General features: G+C 37.5%; 1 protein-coding gene across 4 annotated transcripts in view; it reads left to right on the top strand.

The window, feature by feature from the left end:
* Positions 1–22,256, top strand: part of CFAP47 (cilia and flagella associated protein 47) — a 321,340-nt gene that overhangs the window by 15,522 nt on the left and 283,562 nt on the right. For all 4 annotated transcript variants that reach the window (XM_049871901.1, XM_049871902.1, XM_049871903.1 and 1 more), the window contains exons 4-13: positions 1,371–1,509; positions 3,717–3,945; positions 4,432–4,592; positions 6,243–6,370; positions 7,778–8,013; positions 13,241–13,430; positions 14,539–14,752; positions 17,893–18,045; positions 18,967–19,153; positions 19,436–19,532. In XM_049871901.1, coding sequence (XP_049727858.1) covers positions 1,371–1,509; positions 3,717–3,945; positions 4,432–4,592; positions 6,243–6,370; positions 7,778–8,013; positions 13,241–13,430; positions 14,539–14,752; positions 17,893–18,045; positions 18,967–19,153; positions 19,436–19,532 — 1,734 coding nt within the window. The remainder of the gene's footprint in view (positions 1–1,370; positions 1,510–3,716; positions 3,946–4,431; positions 4,593–6,242; positions 6,371–7,777; positions 8,014–13,240; positions 13,431–14,538; positions 14,753–17,892; positions 18,046–18,966; positions 19,154–19,435; positions 19,533–22,256) is intronic.

Consider the following 22,256-nt stretch of genomic DNA (forward strand, 5'->3'; position numbering starts at 1 on the left):
ACACTTCTAATATGGTAATATTTGATTCTCCTAATTTAAATGAATATTTTTGGAAAAATGTCATCAAATACCATTTCAAAGTGGTGAATTGGGAATTTGCAAAGTTGTTCAGGTTGACAGCATGCTCATTTGTGTTAATACTTTGGGAAGTGATATTAAAGAGATTCATGATTGACTACATCCATTTGTTGAACATATTTTGAGCACTACTTGGTGCTAGGCACTGTATGTGGTACAAGGACCACAGAGATTTAAAAGAGATGTTAACCGATCTCATTCTTTAATGTAGACACCAAACATTACCATAAATTTTTAACTGTTTTTGTTTCCAAAATAACATATCTCTGTAGCCTTGTTATATGCTCTTTGATTCCAGAATTGCCTTTCCACTGTCCTAACCCTGCATGAGTTGGATTAATTTGTCTATACAGAAGTGATATTGGCTAAAAGTGTGAGTCCTAGGATCAGAAATATCCAAGTGAAAAATTCCAGCTCTGTTAATTACCAGCTGTAGCAGCTAACTCTTGCTGTGTAACAAACCATCCTGAAATTCAGTGTCTTAAAACAGCAATCATTTTTAATTGTTCATGTGTATGAGTCGGAATCGACTTGATGGCAGTGGGTTTGGGTTTTTGGATGCAGGCTGGTTGGCGCTTGATTGATCTAGGCTAGGCTAAACTGAAGCAACTAGGGGCGCTGTTTTTTACTGTATGTGTGTGGGTCAGCTGGGATTTCTCTGTCCCACTCGTGGTCATTCCGGGGCCAAGGCAAAAGGGACAACAGCTACCCAGGAGAAACACTTCCTGTGGTAGAATTTAAGGAGAATATCTGGGTTTGGAATTGGCATCCTATTATTTCCACCCACATGCTGTTAGCTAAAGAAGATCACGTGATCAAGCTCAAAGTCAAGAGGTAGGGAAACGCACTAAATGAGAGGTCAGTGTGTGGATACAGAGATGGGTCAAGAATTTGTGTCAACAATGTAATTTACCACACAAGCAGTGTGACTTTGGTAAGTTGCTCAATCTTTCTAAACTTTGATTTCATTACTTATAAAACTGAGTTAAATGACTGAACCTATCTAATAGAATTGTTATGAGGATTAAATAGAATAAAGTATGCAAAGCTCCTAGCGTGAATGCTTGAACACAGTAAGCAGACAATGTATTTTAGCTTTTGATTTGCATTGAGTCCTAACACAAGACTCAGGGTTGTTAAATGACCAAAGATACTGGACTTAACAATCAGAGTTGTGATTCTTGCTTCACAGTAGACTGTCTACCCTGTAATGTACATCTGTCCCCCGCCAAGAGTGTGAATACAACATTATAATCATCTAAGTGTAAACCATCTGCTCTCGTTCCATTTAGGTATATTTACCACAGAATACTGTGGTGGATTACCCATTCTCATTTTTCCAACTAGTGGTATTGTAGATGCTAAGTCATCAATGACCATCAAAGTAGATTTCTGTGCAGACCAGCCCAGAATTGTCAATGACACGGCAAAGTGAGTGCATACTATATATATCATGTTTTTTAATTCTTTCTTGTTCACTGTTCAGATGTGCCTTTTGTTTTTGATTGTATGTTAGATACTTTGTTCTTTCATTCAGCATTGATTCATTGAGTCTTGCTATTTGCCAAGCATTAGGGACTAAAAAATGGTAAGTAGTAAAAGATGGCATATGGATACACGTAAGAGGGACTCCTAGTTTGGATTTTGCAGGGGTGAAGGAGTGGACTTGGCAAGGACTCCACTAAAGAAATGATGGTTGAACCAAACACTCACTGGCAAGAAGGATTAGCCAGGCAAAGGAGAGTGGTGGTGGTGGTGGTGGCGGTGGCGGTGGTGTGTGTGTGTAGGAGGAGGTGAGTGTTGTTGACTGAATTGAGTTTTGGTGACAACTGAGTAGCGTTTGAGAAACAGTTGTGAGCCCGATAGTAGCTTAGGTTTTATTGTAAAGAGAGTGGAGTCTCAGGATGATTTTAAGATGGACCTGTCTTGATTAGTTTACATTTTAGAAAGGTCCTGCTAGTAGCAGTATGCAAAACGTATCAGGAAGTACAGGTGTGGTGTGAGAAGCCTAACTAGAAGCTGTAATGGTAATTGCAAGAAGCAAGAGAGAAATGATGAAGACCTGACCTAAGTAAAAAGTTCAGAGGGTAGATAGAAGTGAGCAAATTGGATCAATGTAATAGAGGCAGATTTCACTAGATTTGCTGATAAATTGTAGAAAAGGAAGGAAAGAGGGAGGACTTCTCTGTGGGAGAAGATCTTTAAGTTTTGACATGTTGGAATTGATTTACCTTTCAGAATCCTGGTAGAACCGGTTAGGGCCTATTAGTTTTCCATGTCTTCAGCCCCAGAAAGAAATTTGGTCTAGACATATTAGGTAGGGAGTCATCAGTATATAAGTGATGGATGAAGCATGGAAGTGATTAGATTAACTCTGAGATGAAGGTTAGAGTGTGAGGAGAGTAGGAGAGAAACGTCAGCGTTCATGGAGTTTACAGAAGACCTAAACCCTAGAAGAATGAAAAGGAAGAGCCTGAATGAGTTAGTAGGAAAATAATGAGTCAAGGAAATTAAGGGAGGAAAGATATGAAAGGAGATGAGATCAGTGATAACCAATGTTACAGAGATAATAGTGTGAGATAAGGACTTTGTTGATAGGTGTGCAGTGGTTAGTTATTTGTGGTATCTGAAGGAGCGAGACTAAAAATGATTGTTTTTGTGCCAGAGAGGGATAAATGTGGCAGAGCAGTTCCAAAAGAGGATTGAAATTATTCTGGAAAATAAAGTTGTATGGGGGAGACATTCATTTCAGCAAAGATGTAGATTTTTGCTGATACTTTAGTTTGTCAGGAGCCCTGTTGGCTCAAAGGTTAAGCAGTTGGCTGCTGACTAAAAGGTTGGTGGTTTGAACCCATCGGCTGCTCCACGGGAGAAAAGACCTGGTGATCTGCTCTCATAAAGATTACAGTCTAGAAAACCCTATGGGACACTTCTCCTCTGTCCCATAGCATCGCTGTGAGTCAAAATCAACTTGACTGCACACAACAACAACAACTTTAGTTTTTAGGGAACTGGGTTATTAGGAGGAGGAAGAGGTTGGCTGTTAGGGTGGGATGAGTTGTAAAGAATCTCAAAATTCTTGAACCAGAAGTAACCATATAAATCCTTTCGTCTAACTTTACTATTTATGAAATAATTGGTGATATGTGCATGAGATTGAGTTCTATGTGGGGTCAATTCATGAGACTGATTTCAAACATTGCTGTTTTCTGGAGACAACAAATTAGACCGCACAAGTGCCTTTTCATTGTGTAGAATCAAACAGACAAAAGGAAATGATAGCCTCTGGCAGGCAGGTGAAGGGAACTGCTCTTACACTGTTGAATTTTAATTACAGTGAAACCTGTGAGAACCTGAACTGGATGAAACTGCCTTGTTTTTCCAGGTCTCACAAGTTTTCCACCTTTGACAGGGTGTAGTCTTACCACATTTCTATTACTTTCTATTAGTGTGACGTATTTGAGTTTTCCTTCTTTGGCAGGTTCCTGCCTTACACATGTTCTGGCTTTCTCAGGGTTTACTGTATAATATGGTTTTATAATGTATGTGTTCATCCAGGTGTTCAGCAGAAAAATAAAGTATATAGACTTCTAATTAAAACATATTCATATATATATATCTATTTCATTTTCTTGTAGAGTCAGTTTGCAAGGTCGTCCAGACGTACTTTTGACTATCAAAGTTCATGTCGTTGAGCAGATTATTGAACTGTTAAACATGACTGGTGATAAAAAGTTGAAGTGCATACGTTTTGGTTCTGTTTTCTTCGGCACATCAAAAATTGAACGTGCACTTATACACAATAAGAGCCCAGAACCCATAAATTGGGTGGCCATAGTGCAAGACGATTCAGTTGGAGAAGAACTGGTAAGTAAATGGTGAAATAGGAGAAAATCAGGTGTTATGGTTTGAAACATATTATTTTAAACCTACTAATTTAATAACCAACTGACTTGGGTTAATAACCAACAAGTTATTTAATTAGTCTAAAAAAAAAATTTTTTTTATATGTTTTAAAATAGGTTGATTTTATTCCATATGTCTCCAAGAGTAACCTCAAAAAGTCCAGTAAATTAAAATAACACTGATTGTAATCTATATCTGAAGTAAAACAGACAAGTCCTTCTTGTAGATCAATGGTTAATGGGGATTTCTGTCCTCATCAGTTTTTTAAATAGTTCTTTAAATTTGATGATATGCCTTGGTCACTTCTCTAAGTGTTACTTTAGAGACCTGTAGATTTTCTCTATTATCTAGACTCTGAAAATTCAGTAATTATTGTATGACCTCCTCTTAAAATGTGTTATTGATGTTTTGCCTTAATCCTTTTTTATTTCCGGTTTTATATTACAGGGTACAAATATTCAACAAAGAACAGATGTTGCTTTAAACAATCTTACCTACTTAAGCAAAATAAGAGACATAGATGTCACCTCTTTTATCTCCTGTGTCCCTAATGAAGGAACTTTATCACCTTATCAAAAGACAGCAATTACATTTTGTTTTAGTCCAAAGTAAGCAGAAATTAATTCAATTTTAATGCTAATTATTGATGGAAGTATACTAACTACACATTCATCAAATCAATTTCAATACTCTTTCAGTAAAACTTGTTAAAAAAAAAACTTGTTAGAGGGCATAAATAAGGTTTTTCTTGTTACTGCTCTCAGTACTTCTAACATAGTTAATATTACTTGCAAATTTCTAAATATGGTTCTAAATATTTTGGGTTATATTAAAACTCTCTCCAGACTTCATAGATATCAGGTGGTGGAAATAGAAATTTTGGGTTGTGGCCAAAACTGAGTTTGTACAGCCAAGACCTGGTTTTCCTCTCAAGGATGGTCTGGAGATGGTCAGTGGCATGCTGTGTGTTCCAGATGCCTCCAAAGAGGTACAGGGTCCCTGCCAAGGAAGAATGCTTACTGATTGAGTGTCAGCTGCTGGGATGAACCACACTTGCTTGCTGAAATTCATATGGACTTTTAGGACTTATGCAAACATTTATTGTTCACACTTTCGTGTACTTGGTTGGGTTACTTAGTTTGAAAGTATATTTGGAAATGCTCTTTTAAATATATGATAGGTGTTGCAGCTATACCTTTGTGGGTTATAGTGTTTTCAGTATATGATCCATTTGCAAGTCTGTTTACCTTTGGTTGTGAGAGGCTCATGTTTAATATACTTTTCTCTGTGTTGGCAGGGTCACTTGATGATATCAATTACCTGTTGATAACTAAGTTGTGTCTTAACTTAAGGAGGGTAATAAATCAAGCAATTGTTCTATTTGTACAATTTACAATTGTGCTATTAATGATACTCTAATGCAAGCCACATGGTCAAGATGCATTATACATTTTTACTTTCTCTGATAATATTCAGTGGGCATCAGTGAACTTGTGAGATTCTGTTTAGTACACAAGTCTTTGAACTTTCCAATATCCTTTTTCGTGACAGCACATTAACTTCATTTGAGATTCTAACATAGACACTCGTAAGTTAAATGTTTTTTGAACGTGGTATTTTCAGTCGTATCTGATGTTACATATCAGCCTTTTGTGAAGTCATTTAAGTACCCACCAAAGATAAAAGCTAACCTCTAGGTAAGACAGGTCAAGTTAGGCAATGAGCAGGCCTGGGATGTAACCCATCTAGATGTTTGGTCCTACTTCTCTTCTTTTCATCCTTTCCTCCTCTAAAAAGATTTGTGTGTCAGAACATGGCTGGTAATATGTGCTTAGTCCACTGTGGAAGAGAAATATGTAACAGAAGTTTTCCATTACACCGGAAGTCAGAAAGACTATCGTGGAGGTTTGAACAAAGTCTTTAGACAGCAATGAACTGTGCCTGGAAAAAAAATCCTTCACAGAGAAAGTGGCATTTGAGTTGGACCTTGAAGAATTAATATATTTCAGTTACTCTTGCCTTGCAGATATTGCCATGAACTCATTTTTCTAAGCTTTATTTTCTATGACTTTTTTTTTTTTTGCAAGTCTTTCCATCTGTGCAGTAGTTTTGGAAAATGGGTGACAGTTGTATTTTTATTCACTAACTTTTATCTATCTGCTTGCATAGATTTAAAGATTAGGCTGCTTATTATCTTCTGACAGGTGATAAAATGTATCACCTTTGCTGTAAAAATAACTGATTGTGAATTTTTACAGACTGATCTATGATAGCAAAAAGGATGTTGATCCTTCACACAGGCAAGACTATGCTCTCTTTTTGAGGTTTGAGTCTGTAGGAAGTAAAGATGGATTTTTGAGAGATGATGACAATACCATCAACAAAAGTAAGTGTGAAATGAACATAATAATCAAACGTATAGCAGTGAAAATTGTCTAAAATTTGAACATTAATATTATAGAGGCAATTTAACCAAAATAAGTGATGATTGAATAGAATGCAAATGCAAACATTTTCATAAGAGATCTTAAAATGTCATTTGTGGCATGTCACAAAAGAGCCAACCTCAGAATAATTTACACAATATTTTTACTAGTTGAGATTTAGAGCTCATGGTTTCTCTACAATCTGTTCCTCCTGAAATCTTTCCTGTCTCAAGGAGTGGCAATTTCGTCCTTTCAGGTGCTCATTCTAAAAGCCTTAAGGTCATCCTCTAGAGCTCATGGTTTCTCTACAATCTGTTCCTCCTGAAATCTTTCCTGTCTCAAGGAGTGGCAATTTCGTCCTTTCAGGTGCTCATTCTAAAAGCCTTAAGGTCATCCTCTATCCCTTACTTGCATTTATAGCCCACATTCAGTCTCTCGGCATATTTTGTTAACTCTACTTAAAATAAACAAAGAAAAACTAATCTAACCATTTCTCACCATCTTTCCTTCTATCACCCCAGTCCAAACCTCCGTATTATTTTTCCTGATTTAATTTGGTAGTCTCTAAACTAGTTTATCTGTTTCTGCCCTTGTCCCACTGTAGTCTAATTTCAACTCAGCAGCCAGAGTGATTTTTTTTAAATATAAGTTTGATGATATCCCATCTGCCCCCCTACCCCTACCCCCTCAAAAGCTTCCAGTGGTTTCCTATCTCACTCAGAGTTAGGACCTTTTCAAGGGACTTCAAGGTCCTACATAATCTGGCCACTCTGAATTCATTCTTTTACTACTCTCCCCCAGGCATTTTGGGTTCCTTAGTGTTTCTCAAACTTGTTAGGCAAGTTCCTACCTTAGAGTCTTTGCACTCCCTGTTTTCTGTGAATGGAATACTCTTTCCCTAGATTTTCACATGACTTTCTTCCTTTATATCTGTGCTCAAATGGCTTCCTATCAGAGAGGCCTTTTTGGACTATCCTGTAGGATTGCTATGAGTCGGAATCAACTCGATGGTAGTGTTTTTTTTTTTTTTTTTTGTATATAAAATAGCAGCCCCATGACCTTGGGTTCGATCTGTCTTACCCTACTTTACTTTCCCCCTAGCACTTATTCACTCTGAAATGCAACATATTTCCTTATTTATTTGTTGTAAAGTCCATGAGAACAGGGACATTGTTTTATTCACTGTTGTATACCCAAGGCATAGTAGAGTATCTGGCACAAAGAAGGCACTCAATGTTTGTTGAATGAAAGATTGGATGAGCTACCCAAGCCTTATTACGTCTTTCAGGTGATACTGTTTGATCTGAGAAAATGTATTCTGGATTCTCTCTCTCTATAATATTCAGCAGTTATTCTTGTTTTTACAGATGATAGATTTCAGAAAGTGGAATTAGCATTGACAGGCTCAGGACTTCCTGTTGCATTACAGTTTGATCCAGGGATGGTCCTTAATTTTGCGCCTTGTGTCATGGGTGAGCATTCAGAGGTTCTGTGTATTATGCAAAATCGAACCAAATCACTCCCTGTGATATATCACTTCCGAAAAACAGCACATTTTAAAATTGACCCTGAAAGGGGCAAGATTAATGAAGGATGTATGCAGGTAAGATATTTGTTCCTTGCTTTCACATTGCTTTAAACATTTTAAGGTCTGCTAAAATGCTATTCAGAAGATAAAAACTACATCTGTTTCACCAATGTTTATACATTGTGTCTCTTCTATGGTCTAATTATCCGTACCTTTCTATTGACATTTGTACAGAATCCATAATTATTAAGTGCCCACCATGTGTGAGGGAAAGTATTTAATAATAACATGAGATAAGTGCAAAACATAGTTTTGTGAATAAGTGAAAAACATAGATCCTGCTTACATTTTTTTTTCAATGTAGTAGGTGGGTTTTAAGAATGTAAAATGTGTTAAAAGAGAACTACAAACAAAATGATATCGAAATGCAGAGGACAGAAATCAAGAAATTTGAATCTGAAGTGAAGAAAGTGCTGAAGCAGGGTGTGCAGGATTTCTCCTGGGAGCTGCAGTATTCAGTGATGGTGGTGCAACAGTGGACCACTAATGTCGTGGCCCAGGTTTCCCTGGTTTTCACCCATTTTCCAATTTTTGTTCTGTAAAAACCAAAACTGAACTCGTTGCCTTCGAGTCAATTCTGACTCATAGCAACCCTGTAGGACACAGTAGAACTGCTGCATATGGTTTCCAGGGAGTGCCTGGTGGATTTGAACTGCTGACCTTTTGGTTAGCAGCCAAAGCTCTTAACCACTACGCCACCAGGGTTTCCTTTGTTCTACAGTTTCCAACAATTGTGTCAGTTCTCCGTAATCCTTCCAATAAATTCATTTTCAGCTTAGGATAACTAGAGGGAGTTTCCATTGTTTGCAGCTCTGAACTCTTACTGGCACATAAGAATTCTTAATAAAATTGGCTAGCCTAAATACTACTGCAATTTTGATGTCCAGAAAACAGTAAATATTTTTTTCTTATTCTTTCTGTCTAGCTATCTGTCATCTGTCTATCTAAAATACTATTTTGTATTGGACATAAGGATTTTGATAGAATGATTAATAAGGTACAAGAAATGAAATATTGAGGAGTAATATTACAGAAAGAGTCAAGAGAAAACCAAAATTATGGTTGGAGAGAGACTATGAAATATACAGGGTTAAGTCAAAGTCTAGTTTGATCTCAGTCTACTGAACATGCAGGAATGCAGTTGGAAATAGAGTTGGAAGGTTATATGGTCTGAATCATATTGTAGAGGGTCTTGGAAGCTGGGTCAAAGAGTTTGGACTGTGTTTAGTAATCCTAGGGAATCCACTGAAGTTTTGTGGGTGGCACTTCAGGCAATTCTAAGAGGCTACTATAACACCTAGGAAAACTTAAAAAAAAAAAAAAGGCCTGGAATAAAGTGGTAGCAGTCAAATGAAAAGGAAGAATAAAATGATCCATACCAATAAAAGTTGTAGGAAGAAGAAAGTTGACTCAGTTTAAGAAAAATGTGGAAAATGTATTACTAATAAGAGCTCTTTCATAGTGTAATTTTTTCTCTTAGACTACAGTCATTTACCATCCTGAAAGGGCCTCAGCAGGGAATAAAAAAATAATTGACAGAAACGTCTGAGATGGATTGAAGAATTTCAGTGAGGGTTGCTGTTTTAGGTTGGGTTTCTCAGGTTCAAACCTGAGATGATTATTCATGTGTAAGTTATTTAGTAAGGAAATGCTACCAGGGGATATTAGTAAGGGAGTGAGATAAACAGGGAAGGGCAGAGGAAGAAACCAAAGAAAGTGTGCATTCTCAGACAAAAGGCCCACAGAGGGCTATATTTCATCTGGATCTTGCAAGAAAACTATGGCATAGGAGTTACAGCTCAGAGGTGTTCAGACCTGAGGCAAAGGAAAGTTGGTCTTTCATACTCTCTTACCTGAGAGTCTAAGGTCCCTTGGCAACACAAATGATTTCTGCTCATCCACTAACTTCAGGATTGGCAGCTCAAACCCACCCAGTAGCACTGCGGAAGAATGGCCTGGAGATCTGCTTCCATAAAGATTACAGCCCAGAAAACCCTATGGAGCATTTCTACTCTGTAACACATGCTGTTGCCATGAGTTGAAATCCACTTGATGGGAACGGGTTTGTGTTTTGTTTGTGTGGTTTACCTGAGAGTTATTGGTTAATGACACTGGAAAGCAGGAGATAAAAACTCCCAGGCACTTCTGAGTATCTGCTTATGTAGATAGAAATGGCTCCAGTTGCCCAAGGGCTGTCCTCAAAAGAGCTACCAGTGTTAGGTGTTAGAAGCGAAAGTACACAGAGAGAGCAAAGGGCACAAAAAGAAAAAAGATCTGAGGATATCTGAGTGGAGCACCACAATTGGCTGCTACAGTAGTAATTAGTCATGATCCCAATGAGTATTCTGTGCTAGAAGTGCAATGTTTCAATAGGTTTGAGAAATATGTAATTAAACAAAACTAGAAAAAGGTTTTTTTTTTTAATCACAGGACTTCTCAGAACCCTTCATATGCTAATATGCATTGTAAACCTCCAACCGAGGGATGTAAAGAATTTTTAAATGTCTTTACCCCTTTTCTACTTATTTTTTGGGGGGAGAACATAAAAAGGGATTAGTGTTCTTTGGCACAATTATTAGTTCTCACCAGTATGTTATTTTGGAGAGGAGAGATCATGTCTTACGTACTTTGTATTCTCTATTGAATCCAGAAAAGGGACTTGAATATTGAGACGAAGGTCTTGGAAACAGAATCCTACAATATACTTAGTATTTGCCATCTTGTTGGCTGGGAAAAGAGAGAAAGAGATGAGCCAAGGAGACTTGAATGTTTTGAACTTCGGTTATGATGCACATGTTGTAGACATTGAAGGGGATGGGAAAGTCAGACAGAAGTTTGGGTAAAGGGAGGGAGGAGGACATTAAACCAAAAAGCTATTTATTTTTTAAAAAATGTCTGGACTATAAGACATGACTAAATTAGTCAGTGATTGCTATACTAATTCTGCCTGACAACAACCTCAAAAATCTCAGTTGCTTAAAACAAACTTTTTTATTTTTCTTGTGAATATACAGATTAGCTGTGGCTCTGCTGCACTTGGCTGGGATCAGTAAATCTTGTCTCTAGGTTGCATTCAGGTCATCTCCAATTGTCTTATTCTAGACCTAGCTGCTACCCAAAGCATATACTTCTCATGGTGAATCACGGGAGGACAAAGATCTTATACAAATCACAGGAACACATTTAGCCTCTGCTCATATTAATAATGTCTGCTGACATTTCACAGGCCAGAGAAAGTTGCACAGCCAAGCCCAGCATCAATTGGGAAGGGAAATATACTTCACTTACTCTAGTGGAGGTATATAAATTCATATGGTAAGGGACAGGGATACGTATATTTGCATAATAGGAAGGGATTAAATAATTGGGAAAAAGAATCCATTTTACCATAGCTTCTAAATCCTCATAATTTTGTAGAAGTAAAAGAAGACAACTTTCTTTTTTTTAATTTTTATTGTGCTTTAAGTGAAAGTTTACAAATCGAGTCAGTCTCTCACACGAAAACTTACATACACCTTGCTACATACTCCCAATTGCTCTCCCCCAATGAGGCAGCCCACTCCCTCCCTCCACTCTCTCTTTTCATGTCCATTTCGCCAGCTTCTAACCCCCTCTACCCTCTCATCTCCCCTCCAGGCAGGAGATGCCAACATAGTCTCAAGCGTCCACCTGATCCAAGAAGCTCACTCCTCACCAGCATCCCTCTCCATCCCATTGTCCAGTTCAGTCCCTGAGAAGACAACTTTCTTTATGACACACAGTATATTGAGTGTCCCATAACTGACAAATTATATCTGATTCTCTCTTTAGTCATAAGTTTCTGCCTTCCTCCTGTTAATGGCCTCCGCCTAAGACTACCAGGAACACACCTGCAGCTGAATAAATTGTGTTTATTATTTATTAAAGAGAAGGAAGCATATACCATGGGGAATGATGGAACATCTCAGTAATGAGGGTATTAAACCAAACCCGTTGCCCTCAATTGTGACTCTGGTGATCCCATGTGTTACAGGGTAAAACTGAGGTCCACAGGATTTTCTTGGTTGTAATCTTACGGGAGGAGATCACCAGGCCTTATAACTCTGCCTAGCCTTCAGTTCCTCTTGGCACAGAACCTCAGTGTCAGCCAGGGGTGATAGATTACAGCCTTCTCAGGTTTTTCTTGGGCATGTATACTGTCCTGCACATGTGTGTGGCCATCTGGATTCCTGGGAATATGCCAGACTTTTTCAGGTTACCCTATGGATATCTTGTTCCCCAGGGTTTTTTTTTTGTTGTTGTTGTTGCTGTTGTTGACTTCTTGCTAGCCTCAACTGGTAATTCTGCCTCAGTTTGCTGTGATGTTCAACAATTACTGTTTTTTTTTTTTTTTTAATAAAACTCTAGAGAGAGGGCTGTTCACAGAGTGAGCTCTGAACCAGGTCAGATAAAAACAAGCCTTTAAAATGAGTTTTTTAGCTAGTTACCAGACAGCACAAAGGGGAATAATGCTCTGGGGATTGGGTTTGCGGAGAACTCTAAGCCTATTCTGCCTCCTCCATTGGCTGCTAGACTAATGGTTTTCACAGCTGCCATAATTGGAAGACTTGTTTTTCTAAGGTATTGCGGGGCTGGGGAGAAGAAGATGGGATTGTTAGGTACAGTTGAGCCGATTCTGTCTCATAGTGGTCCCATGTGACAGAGTAAAACTGCCCTGTAGGGTTTTCTAGGTGGTAATAATCTTTATAGGAGCCTATCACCAGGCCTTTCCCTGAGAAGTTGCTGGGTGGGTTTGAACTGCCAGTCTTTCTGTTAGCAGCCAGGTACTTAACCAAGGCACCTTTAGATGGGATTAGGGCAAATTAAAACACCACGAAGCTTGCTGTTCTTATAGAGATTCAGTCAATTTTTCTTATATAAATATTCCTCAGATTTTTGCGAGCCTTTAGTTAGTTTATAGATATCTGAGAAAGTTGATTTTGACAGTTTTTGCCAACGTTATCTTTCCTGTTATAGAGAAGTAGATTTTTGGAGTTCCTTACTCCACCTTCCTGGAAATACGTTAGTACCATTGTTCTTAATTTTTCTTAAATAATTCTGAGTATTTTAAAAGTTTGTCAGTGCCGTATGTACTGTTTTCTAAAATACTTTCTGGTCTCTGTGATAACGTAGCTTTCCATGGAATTTTATAAGCAACTATTTTGAATTTTTTTTGTTTTTCCTAACGATATTATATTGGTTACTTTTCCTCTTCTTCTTTTAGATTGTGATGTGTTCATTTATTCCACGTCAAGTTGGAACTTTTAAAGTGAAGCAAGTAATTGAGATTATTGGCTTAGTAGCAGATGAAAACTTGCAGTCTTTATCGATGAAACCATTTCATCATATACATTTAGATTTCAACAGCGTCTGCAAACCTTTCACCAAGGAAGTTGTGATGAAAATTAATCCTGGTATGCTATTGTAGATGCTCACCAGTTTTGTTAATATAGGGTTGCCTTAATATATTAATTAATATGATTAATATCAATATATGTTAATACAGTAAATGCAGTCTCATCCAGTGGTTCTCACATTAAAATCACCTGGAAAACCTGTTAAAATACGGATTATTGGCTCACATCTCAGCATTGGTGATTAAGTAGGTCTGTGGTGGAGCCCCATGACATTTCTAACAAGTTTCCTGAAGAAGCTGACGTTGGCATTCTAAGTATCACACTTTGAATAGCATTGGTCTGTTGTGTGCTGTGGAGCTAATTCTGACTGATAGCAACCCCACATGACAGGGTAGAACTGTCCTATAAAGTTTCCTAGGTTGTAATCTTTATGGGAGCAGATTGCCAGGTCTTTTCTCCTGCAGAGCTGCTGGTGGGCTCAAACCACCGACTTTTTGGTTAGCAGCCACGCTCTTAGCCATTGTGCCACCAGGGCTCCTCTGCATTGGTCTAGTTAACTATAAAAGTAATGAAATACTGTAATTTTTTTGTTTTATTTTATTTTTTGTTTGTGTTTATAGATTTTTTTAATGTGCCACTTTTTAAAAATTGTTGTAAATATATAGGTAACACATTTGCCAATTCAACATTTTTCACGTGTACAAATCTGTGACACCAGTTACATTGGTCACATTGTGCAGCCATCACCAATATGCGTTGCCGGATTTTCCATCCCTATAAACAGAAACTCATTATTTCCTTTTTCTTGCTTTTGCTGTTTCATCTCATCCTCAATTTTTTTTACACATTGAGCCATACGAAATTGCTGAAATTCATCTATTTTTAACCTGCAAACATCTCAGTTTCACATGGCCAACCTAATTCTTCAAGTTTACTGTGTAATTTATATATGCATGCATTATGTAGCTAAGTTATAAGAACTTCTGTTTTATGTAGAGCCATTTATTAAATGAAGCCTTTGTAGTTTATCAATGTATGTGCTTGTTTTGGAGCTAAGCATTTAAGTTAGAACCAATGGTCTGATGTACTAATTAATTCGTGAATATTGGTTGGAAACTGAACTTCACAAAGCTTTATATAAACTTAATATTCTATTCTATAAAAGGTATATCCCCATTGGTCAGTAATCCAACGGGACAGTTTGTGGTCAAAGATTTCGCAAAGTGCAAAGATTATGCACCTGTAGCAATGCTTCAGTCAGCCAAGGCACGCATTCACAGTCATGAAGCAAGTAAAGACACAGTGAAGGATGCGCTGATAGCCTTCCCCAATGATCGAGCTGCAAGTATCAGGCCTGGGGAACAGGGCAAACATTTCAGGTAACATACAATAGTCAGTAGTTAAAAATCCAAAATTTCCAAAGACATAATGACTGACGTGATATGTAGAAGTCTCATCAGATCTGCTTTAGCAAACTAATGATGGTGATAATAATAATAAAGGTTTCTTTTCTCAAATTTTTAAATGAAGAGAGATGATTTTTGAAGGTCTTTTATTTGCTTTATCTAACCTCTTGTCATCTATATTGAGTACTTGCCAGGAAGTGACTGTTTTACCAAATGCTTTTTAAAACCTGCTGTAGACAAGTATAGAAGAATGATGAAAATACTACTTTTGAAAATATAGCAAATCCTTACTGTAGATGTGTTCTTTAAGGATGGATTTATCTTTCTAAAACACACACACACATTTAAAATTGTGAAAAGCCAATCATTGTCATCTTTGTTCCACCCCTTGCAAAGATGCATTTCCAATCACTTTTCCCAAATTGAACTAACTACCCTTCCCCAAAAAAGAGCCATAAGTGCTGTTAAACTTCATTTAAATTTATCCAAATCTCAAAGAAATGACTACATTGCTAGTGGTTAGGGAAAAGTGACCTAGGCATCCTGACATTTTTATCTGGGTCTAAATGCCAGGGATGGTTCTTACCTACTAGTACCCGTTGCTGTCGAGTTGATTCCAACTCACAGCGACCCTCTAGGACAGAATAGAACTGCCCCACAGGGTTTCCAGGGAGCACCTGGTAGATTCGAACTGCTGACCTTTTGGTTAGCAGCCGTAGCTCTTAACCACTAGGCCACCAGTTTTCCAGGGATGATTCTTACACATCAGAAATGGAAATGAATTTCTTTTCTGCCTGGTTGTATGCTACTAGTTGTTGTTGTGTGCCAGTAGAGTCGATTCTGACTCAGTGACTCTCTAGGACAGAGTAGGTTTTCCTACGTTGTATTTTTTTTTTTTTTTTTTTTTAATCTCCAGGGGAGCAGATCACCAGGTCTTTTCCCCCTCAGAGTGGCTGGTAGATTCGATTGGCTGACATTTTGTAGGCTCCCACTCAGTAGACTATCTAAATTTGGTAATGGCCCGAGGCTTTCTCTGCTTTTCTCCACTTGCCTCTTTCCCTTTTGGCGAATCATTTTCTTACAATACCATTTGATTTTTAAGCCATAATTGTTTATTATTCACAATGGAAAAATTCTGGATTTTTTTTTTGGTCAATCTTATTATTTTATTTACAATTCCATCCACAACAGGCTTGCTTTCTCTCTCTGTCTCACTTTTATTTGACAAGTATCAAAAACAAAACAAAATAAAATGCACAAATGTAAAAATTACCCAGACTACATTTTAAATAATTGTATAGCATGGGAATGGAAAACCCATTCCTCCACCTGGCTCATTGTACCTCATCCCACCCTGCAGAGATAACTACTGAAAACAATTTTTTTTATCTTCTTCAACTCTTTGCTAGGCTTATACAAATACGTCTCTATGGGGATAATATATTAATTTAATATTAACATTTTGTCTCTGTCTAATTACATGGCCTAAAAAATGCCAGAATTTTTTTTGAAGAAGGCTGAGCATTACAAATTTATTTCAATGAACTCTTTTCCATAAAAATAAAAAGGCAATGTTTAATCCAGTATTTTTTAAGCTACCAATTAGTAACTTTAATTAATGAAATTTTAGAGCATGTCAGATCATTGGTAATTGTAATTGTTATTTTATTTTTAATGCATTTTACCTTTTTAATTTTTGGAGAAGAAAATAAGGTAGAAAGTTTTATCTAGTTTATGCTTACTTCAGCATGCTCTTTGCATAGAACAGTGTCAGGCATATAGCAGGCACTCGGTAAATGTTTATTGAATAAATAAACGAAGAAACAATGTTTTATTTACATAGAAAATTTTGTAATTCATACTTTGCGTATTTTTTAAAAAATGAACAACTCTAAGCTGCAAAGCTATTTATTAATGTTTATTCTTTAAAGAGCCCATAAGAATTTAGATGTATAAATAGCCAGCTGTTTGTCACTTAAGGAATTTACTACTTCTTTATTATAAACTTTAGATATTCCTAGATTCTAAAGGTGGTCAAGGCTCCAGGAGAATGAAGGAAAATTTAAATATCAACAACTATTTTAGAATAACAAAGCATTTGTTTCTTTTTTACTGTCTGACTCTTTTAAAGACTTAGTTAAAACAGTTTTACTGTAAGCATTGAGGAACTGTTAAAGAGAGAAATACTAGATTAAATTTCATTTGACTCTGAGACTAATAAGTTCATACATATGAGTGAATTACAGAGGGTGAGAATCTCAATGATTATCTGAATTTGCTGAAGATGGAAGTAGACCAAGGCCAGAATGTTTGGCTAATTGTACTTTTTCTTATTGAAAATATATGGTGGGTAGAAAGGATGAACACAGATGAGTGAATATGAGATATAAAGTCATTTGCAGTTACTTTATAGATTGATTTCCCTGTAACATTTATTGTCGATGGTTATTTCACAAACTTTTGTAACAAAGGGATTCACTGTTCTATGTTTTTTTTGTTGTAATTTTGATCACAATGATCTAAAAGCAGTTAATTTTTAGGAAACATGAATCAAATTCAGATCTAATTCTCTGAAGTTCCATCTCTCATCTATAATTCTCCAAGTTACTTATTTGACTGATTCCCCAAGGGTAGGTTTAGGGTAGGTGTCATTCTTTCTCCATGGCCTTAGGAAGAAGGAATTTTTTCTCTGCTTTGATGTTGTTATTTGCCAAGGAGTCTATTTCAGCACCATGTGTGCAGAGTAGAACTGCTCTATAGGGTTTCAAGGTTGTGACCTTTCAGAAGCAGATCACCAGGCCTGTCTTCCTAGGCGCCTCTGAGTGGTTTCCACCCACCAACCTTTCAGCTAGTAGCCAAACACTTAAATATTTATGCCACCCAGGGACTCCTTTTCCCAGCTTAGGTTAAGACAAAATTTAGGTCTCACCCTAATTATAGACTCAAAAATGTCATGATAGTGTAGGATATAAAGACAAGGACTAGAGTTTGCCCTGTTCACCATTCTCTGACCAACACCTGGCATAGAACCTTACTAGAGGGCATGCAATAAATATTGATTGAACAAAAGCATATATCTATATACCTATTAACATGGCTTGCTCATATTTTAGAACAATTTTCACAAAGATACCAAGATACAATTACGTGGATCCTGATTTTGCATATACTAAAATTGAAGAATTAGAAAAGAGAGTACATCAAAACTACTATGAAAAATATATAAAATGTTTAAGATCTGTACGCCTGCAGAAACAAGCAGAGAGGTAAAGTTCACTTCTTCAAACAATGAAAACAGATCATTGTGCCTTTTGTTCTTAGTTGTCATCCAGTTGGCTTAGACTCAAGGCAACCTTATGTATAACGCAACAAGACATTGTCTGGTCCTGTGCCAATTCCATGATCATTGGTCTGTTTGAGCCCATTATTGGGGCTATTGTGTCAGTCCATCTCATGGAGGGTTTTCATTTTTGCTGAACTTCTACTTTACCAAATATGATGTCCTTTTTTAGTGATTTGTCTTTCCTGATAATGTGTCCAAAGTAAGCCTAGTGAAGTCTCACCATCCTGCCTTCTGAGACTGATTGTGCCTACAGAGCCAGTATTTTTTTCTTCTTAATTTTTAGCAATTTAAGGAGCATTTTAATAATGTAAAATAAGCAGAACATTGAACTACTTTAACCACAATAATTTTGTTATGTTCTGATTTCGGCATGTCTTAGGTGGGTTTTCCCAGACACAGATCCTAGACAAGAATTCCAGTGCATGAGATTTATGTAGAGTGTGCTCTCAGGAGAAATGAGTACAGGATAAGAGAAGCAGGGGAAGGAGCCAAGGAAGAATATGTTTCAAATAAAGTTTACCTTCAGGCTGTTCCCCAGGTTCTCTGGATCAAAAATTATACTACCGTAGTTCTTATTCTTGCCTTGAGCCAAAGTGGTCTGTCTTTTGTGTTCCGTATCTGTCACTGACTGTTGGAAACCACTGGGTGGGCATAACTTCCTTAATCAGATATTTGAGAAGGGGCTTCCCTGAGCAGAGAAGAATTTTCTGCAGATAAGTGCACCAGTGTGGTTAACTGGATCTGAGTGGGGCACCAACAGCATAAGCTACAGAGAATATTTAGATTTTTGGACATGTTTTCTAAAAGGTTTAAACTCAGTTTATTATTATCATTATTTTGATAGGGAATCCAGGTATTCATACGATGAACTAAACATAGGGTTACAGCCAGGATCGGGTCTCAAGTCACCTTCACTGTCAGAATCAGACATAGAAGATGAGACATCTTCAGCAGAGTGTCAGATCAAAAATGATAAAATGCTATGTACCAGGAATATAGCATCCAAGGAAGCAGAGTCCCTGAAAAAAAAGGCAAGTGCACTATTTTACGTTTGCACTGTGCTGCTAACCGAAAGGTCAGTGGTTCAAACCTACCAGCCGCTCCTCAGGAGAAAGATGTAGTAGTCTGCTTCTGCAAAGATTACAGCCTTGGAAACCCTATGGGGCAGTTCCACTCTGTCGTATAGGGTCGCTGTCATTTGGAATTGACTCAATGGCAACAAATTTTGGGTTTGGTTCATGCCACGAGAATTCTTAAAACAGCTTTTGCTAATATTCAACGATTAATGTTGGGGAAAAATTGTTTTTTCACAGGTTCTCAAAGGACTTAAATCAGAACCATCCACGCCCCAAGAAAAACAAGATTGTAGCTTAATTTTGACATCAAAGCAAATTCATCAAGTAATTGTTGGTAAGAATCTACAAAAACCTACTACAACTTTTTATTGAGATATAATTTAATATTTCATAAATTTCATCAGTTTAAAATATACAGGTGAATGAATTTTAGAGTTGTGTAACCATTATCATATTAATCATTTTAGAACAGTGTCATCAACCACATGCCTGCATACAGTCACTCTCTAATCTCAGACTCAGCCCCAGACAACCATTAATCAACTTTCTGTCTTCATCAGTTTGCTTATTATGGACATTTTGTATAAATGGAACCATAATTACGTGGTTTCTGGTATATTGCTTCTTTCACCTAGCATAATGTTTTTGAAGTTCAGTCATGTAGGAGCATTTATCAATACTGTGTTTCTCTTCATATCTGAATAGAATCCCACTTTATTGATATACCACATTTTGTTTATCCATTCACCAGTTGATGGACATCCAGTTATGGGCTATTACTATGAGCAATGCTGCTACGAACATTCACATAAAAATCTTTGAGTGAACATATGTTTTCATTTCTTTTTGTTGGATTCCTAGGTGCAGAATTGCTGGTTTGTAATATTAAGTGTATGTTTAACTTTGAAAGAAACTGCCAAATGTTTCCAGAGTAAGAAACTGCCAAATGTTTCCAGAGTGGCTGTGCCAAGTTAAAATCCCACCAGCAATATATAAGGGTTCCAATTTCTCCACATTTTAACTGACACTTATAATTGCCTGTCTTTATGACTACAGCCATGCTAGTGGTTCTCCATGAATCTGAACCCACTTGAATTGCCTTAGCATTGTTGTCAAAAATCAAATGGCAGTATACATCAGTATTTATTTCTGGATGCTCAATTCTGTTGCATTGATCTGTATGTCTATCTTTATGACAGTTCTACACTGTCTTGATTATTGTTGTTGTTAGGTGCCGTCGAGTCAGTTCTGACTCATAGCGATCCTATGCACAACAGAAAGAAACACTGCCTGGTCCTGAGCCATCCTTATAAGACGCTGTTATATTTGAGCTCTTTGCTGCAGCCACTGTGTCAATCCACCTCATTGAGGGTCTTGTTCTTTTCCGCTGACCCTGTACTCTGCCAAGCATGATGTCCTTCTCCGGGGACTGATCCCTCCTGACAACATGTCCAAAGTATGTAAGACGCAGTCTTGCCATCCTTGCTTCTAAGGAGCATTCTGGTTGTACTTCTTCTAAGAGATTTGTTCGTTCTTTTGCCAGTCCATGGTATATTCAATATTCTTCACCAACACCACAATTCAAAGGCATCAACTCTTCTTCGGTCTTCCTTATTCATTGTCCAGCTTTCACATGCATATGATGTGATTGAAAATACCATGGCTTGGGTCAGGCGCACCTTAGTCTTCAGGGTGCCATCTTTGCTCTTCAGCATTTTGAAGAGGTCCTTTGCAGCAGATTTGCCCAGTGCAATGCGTCTTTTGATTTCTTGACTGCTGCTTCCATGGCTGTTGGTTGTGGATCCAAGTAAAATGAAATCCTTGACAACTTCAATCTTTTCTCCGTTTATCATGATGTTGCTCATTGGTCCAGTTGTGAGGATTTTTGTTTTCTTTATGTTGAGGTGTAATCCATACTGAAGGCTGTGGTCTTTGATCTTCATCAGTAAGTGCTTCAAGTCTTCTTCACTTTCAGCTAGCAAGGTTGTGTCATCTGCATAACGCAGGTTGTTAATGAGTGTTCCTCCAATCCTGATGCCCCTTTCTTCTTCATATAGTCCAGCTTCTCGTATTATTTGTTCAGCATACAGATTAAATAGGTATGGTGAAAGAATACAACCCTGACACACACCCTTCCTGACTTTAAACCAATCAGTATCCCTTTGTTCTGTCCAAATAACTGCCTCTTGACCTATGTAAAGGTTCCTCATGAGCACAATTAAGTGTTCTGGAATTCCCATTCTTTGCAATGTTATCCATAATTTGTTATGATCCACACAGTCCAATGCCTTTGCATAGTCAATAAAACACAGGTAAACATCCTTCTGGTAATCTCTGCTTTCAGCCAGGATCCATCTGACATCAGCAATGATATCCGTGGTTCCACTTCCTCTTCTGAAACCGGCCTGGATTTCTGGCAGTTCCCTGTCGATATACTGCTGCAGCCATTTTTGAATGATCTTCAGTAAAATTTTGCTTGCATGTGATATTAATGATATTGTTGTATAATTTCCACGTTTGGTTGGATCACCTTAGGTGATTATTGTAGCCTTAGAATAAGTTTTGAGATTGGTAAATGTAAGTCCTCCAAATTTTCTCTTCTTTTTCGTGATTGCTTAACTATTCTGGGTCCTTTACCATTCCATATAAATAGGTATGATCTTATCAAAGCCTACTTTGGCTGAATGGCTCTCCAAATCTCCTTGTTAAATTTCTGGCTCCTCTGCCAATGTATTACTTGCTCCAACCAGTATTGAGGCCTCAGATCATGATGCTGGCCTTCCCTGAGTGTTTGCCACTCAGTTTACTTATTTTTTTGCAGTGCCCCTGGGAATGGAATTTTCCATCCTCTGCTCCAATTAAAGTAACCCCCCGTCCAGCACTTCTGCACCACGAGGTGGGTGTGGGCAATGGGAATAGCATTAGGCTAAAACTCTACAGACTTCCACTGTTCTTATGGAGAGTTAGTAGATATTCTTAAATAAATGCTTCTCCATTTGTCACATACTTTTAGTTAATTTCCAATCTTTAAATTGTAGTTTTTGACAATTTTATCAAA

This window comes from Elephas maximus, chromosome X (assembly GCF_024166365.1).
Source record: "Elephas maximus indicus isolate mEleMax1 chromosome X, mEleMax1 primary haplotype, whole genome shotgun sequence".
Taxonomy (NCBI): Eukaryota; Metazoa; Chordata; class Mammalia; order Proboscidea; family Elephantidae; genus Elephas; species Elephas maximus.